Source organism: Brachypodium distachyon, chromosome 3, assembly GCF_000005505.3.
Source record: "Brachypodium distachyon strain Bd21 chromosome 3, Brachypodium_distachyon_v3.0, whole genome shotgun sequence".
NCBI lineage: Eukaryota > Viridiplantae > Streptophyta > Magnoliopsida > Poales > Poaceae > Brachypodium > Brachypodium distachyon.
Window position 1 is genome coordinate 2,467,429 of NC_016133.3, and position 10,682 is coordinate 2,478,110.

General features: G+C 44.4%; 2 protein-coding genes, 1 long non-coding RNA gene and 1 pseudogene across 3 annotated transcripts; 3 read left to right on the forward strand and 1 right to left on the reverse strand.

The window, feature by feature from the left end:
• The first annotated feature begins 413 nt into the window (after positions 1 to 413).
• Positions 414 to 1,937, forward strand: LOC112271498 (annotated as a pseudogene).
• On the forward strand, positions 1,926 to 4,552 carry LOC100821329 (dolichol kinase EVAN). The gene is made up of 11 exons (XM_024460854.1): positions 1,926 to 2,052; positions 2,294 to 2,364; positions 2,446 to 2,520; positions 2,588 to 2,814; positions 2,972 to 3,161; positions 3,243 to 3,308; positions 3,407 to 3,495; positions 3,590 to 3,704; positions 3,785 to 3,836; positions 3,916 to 4,016; positions 4,087 to 4,552. The coding sequence occupies exons 2-11, from the start codon at positions 2,341 to 2,343 to the stop codon at positions 4,198 to 4,200; spliced, it is 1,053 nt and encodes a 350-aa protein (XP_024316622.1). The 5' UTR covers positions 1,926 to 2,052; positions 2,294 to 2,340; the 3' UTR covers positions 4,201 to 4,552.
• On the reverse strand, positions 4,405 to 5,172 carry LOC112271546. The gene is made up of 2 exons (XR_002964654.1): positions 4,996 to 5,172; positions 4,405 to 4,792 (listed from the first exon to the last, which is right to left on the reverse strand). It is a non-coding gene; the product is annotated as an uncharacterized LOC112271546 (long non-coding RNA).
• Positions 5,173 to 5,320: 148 nt separating this feature from the next.
• Positions 5,321 to 8,476, forward strand: LOC100843793 (eukaryotic initiation factor 4A-1). The gene is made up of 5 exons (XM_003574524.3): positions 5,321 to 5,511; positions 6,272 to 6,344; positions 6,449 to 6,555; positions 6,643 to 7,073; positions 7,590 to 8,476. Exons 2-5 carry the CDS (start codon positions 6,274 to 6,276, stop codon positions 8,223 to 8,225), a joined length of 1,245 nt encoding a protein of 414 aa, XP_003574572.1. The 5' UTR covers positions 5,321 to 5,511; positions 6,272 to 6,273; the 3' UTR covers positions 8,226 to 8,476.
• The last annotated feature ends 2,206 nt before the right edge of the window (positions 8,477 to 10,682 follow it).

Consider the following 10,682-nt stretch of genomic DNA (forward strand, 5'->3'; position numbering starts at 1 on the left):
CTTATAGATTCAGCATTTTGCTCCCCTCCCGTGCGCCTTCTTGCAGTTGGACCAAAATCTCTTCCCAGCACCCGGCTACCTTCCCGTATCTCTTCCCGGCGCATTTGACAAATTTGGGACAAAAATTTAGGACCGGAGGGAGTAACAGTTATAAGCAATTAATCTGTGCTACTTTTGAATTTGGTTCTGATTTTATTTTATGTCAAATAAACCACATGACAAAAAAAATCATCTTTGATCTTGAAAGCCTTGGAAGCATGACGCAAATGTAAATTATAGATTGTCATTCAGTTGATATTCACAGCTCATCCAAATTTGCTCATAGGTGTGTCAAGAAAAAATAAATCCACTGTCCTCCGTCTTGGCTGTGTTACGGAAGTTCACGATTTCACCCGCTGCGTCAGCGATGGAACCGAAAGCCGTGTCCAGCACGAGACGAGACGACCACCAAACTCTGACCGAGCCACCCAAAACGAAACTACTCTTCCTTCCCGGAAAGAAACCACGCGACGCGCGACCGGAAACAGACCAAGCACCACCGCCTGGCGCCGTGCCTCCGACGCCACCTCCCTCCCCGCCCCGCCCCGGATCGGGCTCGCCGGCGGCGGCCTATGGCGCCCGCGGCGCTGCTCACGGGCGAGCGGCTCGTCGTCTTCCTCTTCGCCGCGCGCGTGGCGCTCGCGGCGCCGGCGGCCCGCCTCGCGGCCCCGCTCGCGCTCCTCGCGGCGGCCGCCCTGGCCGTCGAGCTCGCCGTCGATGGCGCCGCGGCCGCAGCAGCAGCCGCACCGCCTTTCTCCCTGCTCCGCCGGTTCAGGACAAGGTGCCGCCTCATTCTTCGCCCCCTCTCTGCCTCGTCTCAGCACGAATTGGTCAAAATCGATTGCCTGAACACGCGTTTGCCTCCTTGGGTGTTTGTGGTTCCGAACGGACACGATTGGGGGGAATACTAATTGGTTGGTGGTGCGAGATATGATGATGGTGGAAATAACAGCTGCGTCCTTGGTGTCGATTAATTTAGCAATTAGCATAGAGTATAACCAGTTGAGTAGAATTGTAAAAAAAAAAAAGGTTAGGCCTTGGTGGATTGGAGTGACAATTCGGATCTGCTTTGGTCATGCTCATAACCATGGTTATATTTGGATTCGCTTTGGTCATGTGGCGCGCAACCGCAATTGCATAGCTTTTACCCTTTATTACGCTGCCGGGTTGTTTTGCTATTCAACGTCATTACCGCTTTTGTTGTGAGCTAAAAATATTAAAACTACACCTAGTTTTTGTTGTCCGTATGCTTCTTTGCGTATTTCTGTAATCGCACACAAGATGATAATATTTTTTTTATGATGTATTATGCTCCAGGCCAGGTGCTTCGTCAGGCATTCTTCTTGGCGCCACTACTCTGCCTTGTGTCATGCTTTCACGGTTGATCCAACTTTCGAGAGTCTTATCGGCAGATCCTAATGGACAAGAAGGTGTGTTTTTGTTCTCTCATCTTGATCATTCTGGCTATTAAATACGGATGTTTCTAGTGTGAAATTCATAATTGTCTGTTTACTGTGCTATTGCACTTTTTTAATGATGCATACAATTTACTAACTGCACTTCTTTCTGTTTCCTTGTCCAGATTTTGCATACCTTGAAATGCAGTACTGGGCAGTGTCTATCAGCTGCCTAAGCATGCTAGCTTTCTTCCTTTGGCATCTACGTCAGCCTGCCAACAATGGAATTTCTAAAACTATGAAATATGGCTCACTGATGGTAGTTTTATATCTCATGACATTCTTCTCGCTCTTCGTACTGAAGGCTGATGGAGGTAACAATGTAATTTGCATGATTTTATCTTCATTCAACAAGAACATTTTCAATCTAATTCAGTTCTACTGATAACATGGAATCAACGAACTAATCTATGCTGCATTTTATTGTAGGTCTGTTCATGATGACAAAAAATGTTTATTTGCTCTGTCATGGCATGGCTGCTGTGATCTTAATCCAGCATATTCTAGAGAAGTTCCCTTCATGTTCATCTTTTGGTTTGTACCTGAAGTCTAAGATGTAATTAGATCTTTATTTGTCTTCTTTTTGTTGATGTCTGATTGCATATGTTAGCAGGTATTTAGAACATTTCTTAGATATCTTATAGATAAGTTCCCATGCAGAAATACATATACATATGAGAGTGATTTGTACTGAGGTTCTTGTTGGAGTCTACTAGGGAGTAGCACATTTCCCTTTCATTTTAACTTGGAAGTGCCACCTTTTTCCTTATTTATGTATGCTCTGCTGTAATTTTCAGGAGAGGCAATTTTGGTATCAAGTGGTCTCGTTCTTTACTTTGGTGATATGCTGGCGCATACTCTTTCAAAGGTGTGTTTTGTTCCTAACTATATATTTTCCATAAACTACATGCAAATCTGATGCTTTTATTTTTGTTGCAATTGCTGGCAGATGGAGTTTTCTTCATCATCAGAAGCATTCATTCACACACCTGGAACTCGAAGTGAGATAGCCACAGTTATTCAGGTAGAGTTTATTTTGATTTTCTGGCTTGAGCTTTATAGTGTGTTTATATATTTCCTTCTTTTGTCAGGGGATTTTACTTGGACTTTTTCTACTGCCCTTGCTGTACAAAAGTTCTCTTCAAGTTTGGATTTACTGCCGAACACTAGGGAAGCAAAGAACGCATAAAGTTCATAAATGGACAGAAAAAAGAATAGGTTCTCTTGTATTTTATGTCTCATTGTTGGTGGTATTGCTGCTCTTAGTGCCATCATGGACACGCCTTGTTCAAGGTCTCGAAGTGCATCCATTTGTTTGGTAAGTATCACAGTTTGCCTTTCAGAAAAGAGCATAGAAGTACGCCGGAATACAATATGTTAGCTTTCCACAAAGTTCTTGCTTGTAAAATGTTCCGTATTTTTGGGACATAGTACATACTGATCTGTTGTTAGCTGACTGTTTCATTATTTCACAGGATTGTTAACTATATGCTCACCAATTCACGTGAACGGCTTGCTTTATGTGCATACTGGATATGTGTGATATGTGTATCCATTCGAAGATTCTACAGTATATCAAAGCAAAGCAAAACAGAGAGGATTCTGTTGCGCAAGTACTATCATCTTGTTGCTGTCCTGATTTTCTCTCCTGCCGTTATATTTCAGGTAATGCATACATCTTTTGTTAATTTAATGCCCATAAGAACTTCCAAAGTTTATTTTGAACAATTTGTTTATGTTTTCCAGCCTGCTTTCTTGGACTTGGCATTTGGTGCAGCATTTGCCGTTTTCTTAATTTTGGAGATGATTCGTGTAAGAATCTTTTGATTTCCCCATGTTCTTCCACACTCCGTTCCCTTCTTCGAATCAGCAGTATCTAATATGCCAACTTGTGCTCATTTCTCTCTCAGGTTTGGGAAGTATATCCTCTTGGGCATACCGTACATCAGTTCATGAACGCCTTCACTGATCATCGTGATTCTGAGATTCTTATCGTTAGGTAACTGTGCCTAAAAGGCCTTAATTTTTCATATTTTATATCCCATTTGCATGTTCCATTGTAGACTAAAACTTGTCTTTCGTTGTACTTTCAGTCATTTCTCGCTCTTACTAGGCTGTGCACTTCCTAAATGGATGTCCTCTGGATTCAATGACCGACCACTTGCCCCTTTCGCTGGTATTCTCAGCTTGGGGATAGGTGATACCATGGTAGACCCTATGTCCAATGGTCTGTCAAATATCTCCTACTGTTTGTTATTTCTCTGATGAGTTGTATCATTTGTATCTAGGCATCAATGATAGGGTACAAGTACGGTGTCCTGAGATGGAGTAAGACAGGAAGTAAGTTCAGTCATCATTATTTCTTGATCCTTCCACATTTCTTCTTCTTTCACTTATGCATGTATTCCTGAAATGTTAGAGAAAACAATTGAAGGCACGGCGGCTGGCATAACTTCTGTACTAGCAGCTTGCTCAATCCTGGTGTCACTCTTAGCTTCAAGCGGATACATTCTTTCACAGGTCTGATCCCTTAAATTTATATAAACCAAAGAATAAATTGCTACTAACCATTCTTCTTGCGTTGACACAGCACTGGTTGTCTCTTTCGGTTGCTGTGACGTTGAGCTTATTACTGGAAGCATACACGGCACAGCTGGACAACGCTTTCATACCCCTTGTATTCTATAGCCTTCTATGTTTATAAAAAAGAGAGTAAACATGTTGTACATCAAGCAGAGAGTAAACATGTTGTACATCAAGCTGACCTTTTGAGGCCCTCTTTCTGACTACCACTAATATATAGTATAGTCCAACAGTCCAACAAGGCATAGCTATAGTTATTATTTGGTCTCTTTGATCCAAGCAGAGAGTTTAGGTTTAGCAATAAGAATATGAGAATTAGTGGAAGTTTTTCAGCAGAGGACATTTTTCGGTATAGTTGGCTGTAAGCTCGGTCTAAGTTGTAGTTGTAACAGCTTGTTTCAAATTGGTCCCACTCCATCGAACCTTTTGTACACACTTCTCTTCAAAATGTCTACAAATTTATTTCAGCTTTACATGATTGTTCAGTAGTTTGGTATTGTTGTTCGCTTCCGACAGTTTGAGTGGTTTGCATTGGGAACCTTGTCTCGCCCAATGTTCTGTGCAAACACGGTGAGCTGTATACGCACGGTGGAGCTGTATGCGGCGTGTACCCCGGTGGAGCTGTATACGCCGGCCCAATGTCTTGTAGTACCTCCTCTCTCTCACACACACAAAAAAGAAAAGTGTGAGTACCCCGTGGAGCTGTATGCGACCTGTACGTAAACAAACACGGTGAGCTGTATGAGCTCGATCGGGCCTCATACATACGTCGTGCGCCACCATGTTTGCACAGCCACCATCCACGTTTGGACATCGCATCGGATCTGATCTGAAATCTATTCGAACTCCTAGAGAAAGAAAAAAGAAGGTTTTCCATCTTCTGCTAACAAAAAGAGGGGAATTGTTCTGATCATACCTTGGTAGTAATAATAAACCACAAACAAAGCATCCAACTCTAGTGCTCGACACAAACTCAAACTCTGCCGCCAAGTTCCCATCCCTTCTCCTCGAACGAAACGGGAGCGGCCGGCGGCGCGGGTATATAAAAGGGCCGAGGAGGCAGAGCCACAGGGCCCAACCAAACCCAAAGCCCAAGCCCAGGATCGAACGAAGAAGAGAAAGAGAAACCCTACTTGCTGCTCCTCGTCTCGTTTCGTCGTCGGAGAGAACGAGTCGAGCCGCGCGCCGCTTCCTTCGGGACCCAATATAAGCACCCGCATCTTCCTCTTCCTCTCTCTCTTGCTCCACCAAACCCTCGCTCGCTCGTCGTCCTCCTCGCCGCGAAAAAAAGTCCCCCCCCCACCCCCCCACCGCCCACCGACCAAAAGGATCGAATCCGAGACTACAATCTCGGATTCGCTCGAGATCAACCAACCAACAACACGCAGCAGCAACCCGGATCCGTTCGTCTCCTTCAACCCGCTCGCTTCAGGTGACGTCTCGGGATCTCCTTGTATCTCTGTATATACTCGATCTGTTTCAGTTTCCGTGCGATGGCCGCTGGGTGCGTCGATCCGGGATGTGTGGCTGTGGCTGGATCTGGACGGAGCGCCGCGGAAGAACGGGGGGGTGTGGTTTTGGGTCCGCCGATCTGCGGATTGAGCTTGCCTGCGCCGAGGATCTGCGGTTTAGGTTTTAGCAGCTTTTGTTTAGCTTTGGCGTCTGAGTTTTGGTCGCTGCCTTCATGCCATGTGAAAAGACTAGTTTTTTTTTCGCGTTGGATTAGCGGGTTTGCAAAATCTATTGCTGGCGCTTGGTTTGTGATGCTTTTGTTTGCGTTCTTTGCTGTCAAGTGGCAGCGGAGCGGGCAATCTCTAGTGTGTTGCTGTAGGTGCTGGAACTTATACTTTTGTGCAGTACGAAGCACAATGGGTGTGATGCATCACGTAAAGCGCATGTCTTTGTTAGCTTTGCTCTGCTTGCTCGATTAGCTCTCTGGTTGCTGCTGGCTATCTAGTGGCGATGTATAACTGGTTAAGTTTCTATATGCCGATCGATATAAAATTTGCGTGCTTTCTTTTCCTGCTCACAGAAAAGATGTGTGATTTGTACAGAAGCAGTAGTTTTTTTCCTTTTCTGAATCCAGATTGCTGTTCTGCTGAGTTTACTAGATATTTGCTGCTTTTCCATCATCCACAAAAGGTTATCAATGTTCTTCTGTTGTTAACATGCTCCTGTTCTTATTTATGCAGTCATGGCAGGAATGGCACCAGAGGGTTCCCAGTTTGATGCTAAGCATTACGACACCAAGATGACCGAGCTCCTGTAAGCTACTAATTTTTGCTGTCTTAGCCTTTGGGAGCTATACGAAGCTATCCATTCCTTTTTGCTCTCTAGATTTCATAACATGTAGCGATTGTGATGTGCAGGAACCAAGGTGAAACCGAGGAGTTTTTCACTTCGTATGATGAAGTTCATGAAAGTTTTGATGACATGAGCCTCCAAGAGAACCTGCTTAGAGGCATCTACGCTTATGGTATACAAAAATCGTGCACCTTCCATCCTGTTAACAATTAATTTAGAAGTTCGGTCACTTACAAAATACTGATCCTTTTATTTGTAGGTTTTGAGAAGCCATCGGCCATTCAGCAAAGAGGAATTGTTCCCTTCTGCAAGGGGCTTGACGTTATTCAGCAAGCTCAATCTGGAACAGGAAAAACTGCTACCTTCTGTTCTGGAATCTTACAGCAGCTTGACTATGGATTGGTCGAGTGCCAGGCATTGGTCCTTGCTCCGACCCGTGAGCTTGCACAGCAGATTGAGAAGGTTATGCGTGCTCTTGGTGACTACTTAGGTGTCAAGGTGCATGCATGTGTTGGTGGAACATCTGTTCGTGAGGACCAAAGGATCCTTGCCAGTGGTGTGCATGTTGTTGTGGGCACGCCTGGTCGTGTGTTCGATATGCTGCGCAGGTCATCTCTCCGCCCAGATCACATCAAGATGTTTGTGCTGGATGAAGCTGATGAGATGCTTTCACGTGGTTTCAAGGATCAGGTTTGGTTCTGACTCACTTCTAACCCACTTAGAATTCTGCAACACATAATACGGTTTTCGTTGTGTTCGGTTCATCATGGTAGAAATTTTGATCCTGTAATTCATTTGCTTGAGTAATCCCCCCAAACATTCAGTTCTCTGTGAACATTCTGAAGAACCAATTGCTGATTTTAGAATGCTGAAGGTTGAAATTAAAGAAAAATTAAATCTGAAGATTTTGCTTGCACATATTCATTTATACATGATGTTATGTGCCTAGTATTATTTATTTATTTATTGCTGACAGTTATATTGTGTGCCTAGTATGTCTTTGGAATACACTGGTCCCAACTTGCATCTTCATTATAAAAACTATCATGTGCAGCTTGCATTACTTTTTTAGGACATCTGATTTATTTTATGTCAGAGATAGAATGTTGCTTATGTACATCTTCATTGTCATTCCGTTAATATTCCTTATCAATTACAAACTGTTTTTGCATGGCTTAACATTACAGTTGTTCTTAACTTTTGCAGATCTATGATATCTTCCAGCTCCTTCCATCAAAGATTCAGGTTGGAGTGTTTTCTGCTACCATGCCTCCTGAGGCCCTTGAGATTACCCGCAAGTTCATGAACAAACCTGTGAGGATTCTTGTGAAGAGAGATGAGCTTACCCTTGAGGGTATCAAGCAATTCTATGTGAATGTGGAGAAGGAAGAGTGGAAGCTGGATACTCTCTGTGACCTGTACGAGACCTTGGCAATTACCCAGAGTGTTATCTTTGTGAACACCCGCCGCAAGGTGGACTGGCTCACTGACAAGATGAGGGGAAGGGATCACACCGTCTCTGCCACACACGGAGACATGGACCAGAACACTAGGGACATCATCATGAGGGAGTTCAGATCTGGGTCTTCTCGTGTGCTTATCACCACTGACCTGCTTGCCCGTGGTATTGATGTCCAGCAAGTCTCCCTTGTCATCAACTATGACCTGCCCACTCAGCCTGAGAACTACCTCCACCGCATCGGACGTAGTGGTCGGTTTGGGAGGAAGGGAGTTGCCATCAACTTTGTCACCCGTGAAGACGAGAGGATGCTCTTCGACATCCAGAAGTTCTACAATGTGGTCATCGAGGAGCTCCCGGCCAACGTCGCTGACCTTCTCTAGATTAATGTCTTAGGAGCGTGGTAAGGGTACTGGATAAGAAGTTTGTTTCTGTTAAAAATCTCCAACTCTCGACTGTTGAGTGGTGGTAAGGTCTGAGTCTGTTTGAATCGTGGTTAAGACGGTCGGTTTACTTTTCTGCAATGTTCGGAAATTTTTGTAGCGCGTAGGCTGTGCTGCGTCCCGGGCTAGCTGGGGTTGAGACACATGAGTGTATTTACTATATTTGTTATGGAGCAATGTTTCTTCCTAATTGTTCTTGCATTCTGTGTTGTCTTTCTTTTTTTATTCCTGTGTGGCTCTATTGAAGAAAGTTATCTTCAAGTTCGATATCTGCAAAGTTGTCTTGAAAAACTGTACTACGATATCTGCAAGGGTGTCTGATGCCTGAAAAAGCTGGGAGAACGTTTGCTAACTGATCTTGGCATTGCAGAAGGCTGTATTTTGAGGAAATAAGCTGAAAAGAACCTTGTAGAAAGAAGTTTCTTGTGGAGATTAGCTCAAAGAGATATCGATTGACCTGAGCTGTGTCGTCCAATTCGGATCCTCGTCGGCTGATAGTTATTTTGGTATTTGAGTTCTATCAGACTAGCTTTGGATTGGAAGGAGATAATGACCACCCGACGCGAGCCCATCTAGATCTATGTCAGCTAGCAGCCACATATATGCATCTGATATGGTCTAGGTGATGGTGCTAGCTAGTGGATAGGTGTTGTGGGTTCTATCTCATGCTAATTGCCGAGGGGCACATATCTGACGTTTTGTTAAAGACAAAATCACTAAATATTAGTCTCTTCGATCCAAATTAGAACTTTGTCTAGATACGAAGCTAAGAGAGGTAATTTGGATCGGAGAGAGTAACAAATTCCCTTAAGAGAGTGCAAGTTCTGTTTTCAAGCATCGATGGTAGTCGACATCATATGGTTAGGCGAACGGTAGGTGTCTGTCGGAGGATAGAATCCACCGATCCGTTGCCTCTACGGCCATTGGATGAGCACTCTGATCACCTTCATGCGAATCCCTATTCCCTACCGCTAAAACAACTCCCCTGTTGCAGCATATATGTCTAATGCAACGAAACAAACCCCAAATCGAAACTACCACGATGCCCTAGTGCGAGCTTTGCTTTGCCGCGACACTGCGAGGTGCGCTCGCCAAAGGAAACAAAGCTGCAATGGCACAACTAATCCATGCCGAGTGATTTTCGCCTTGCAGCAGAGATGTCCGTGGCCTGCAGTGCCGCCAATGGAGACGCCGCCGCCTTGCCGCAGCTCCGTGACTTCTAGCCCTACACATCGGTATTTGCGGCACCGTCAGCAAAAGGCGGCCCTGCCTTGCGACATCGGGCCCTGCAACTTCCTAAATCTTGTCGTGCCCCTTGCAACACCGTCGCACAATGGTTGTGGCATCAAAGCCTCACGCTTGCAGCAGCGGCATCCACTGCTCGCTGCACAACGCCACTCTCGCAACATGCTGGCTCTCCGTTGCATCACAGGTAGAAAACTAGAGACGCGTCTGGATGACAAAGGAGACGATAAAAATAAGATTGGTGTGAACGAGAAAATAAGGGAGAAAAGACATGGGTAGGACCCTCGGTCGACGCCGCATTTGCTAGGAAAGGGCACGTGTCAAGCACGGAAGGAGGTGGACACATCACATGTGATCAGCCGCTTGATAACAATCGTCTCCAATAAATTAAAGGGCATGCCGGGCATGCATATCCTGATTTACATAACACTCATATGTAAATTGTTTCCATTTGGAAAAGTATTTAATATCCTAGGTTAGGCCCTTTTTGGATCATATGGTTTTTGGAGGAACATCATAGGATCTCAATCATAAGGGAGCAATGTCTGTAAAGGCACCCAAGGAATTTCATAGGATAAAAACGTTTCTCCAAATCTTGAAGTAATACAATTCCCTTATTTTTCCTACTTCCTCCGTCCAACGAAGTATGTCTCAACTTTGACTAAATTTGAATTCATCTATACACTAAGTCACATCTAAATATATTCAAATTTTGGCAAAACTTGAGACATCTTTTGTTGGACGGAGAAATACATAGGATCCAAACATCATTTTCAAATATTTTCTATGTTTTTTATTCCTGTAGGATTTAATAAAATGCTATATTTTTCTATGTTTTTTAAAAGAAGCCCTTATCCTGCACTTCCCGATCGTCGGAAAGAAAAAAATAAACGGAGCCCCATGCACGCGGTGCTCAGATTTCAGAACTGCATCAGGCTTCAGGCACCAAAAAGGCACATGGCCCTTTTTCTTCTTCAAATGTCAATGGGCTATCACTGGGCCATAATGGGTCGACCTAGAGGCCTGGACTTATGTGCCTCCACTATGTTAAACGGGATAGAGGCCTGTTTACCCAAATACCGTCCCATTAGTCCGGCCAGCGAAGCGTCTCCTACCCGAATTCCACGCATCCAGACTATGGGCCGGACGGCC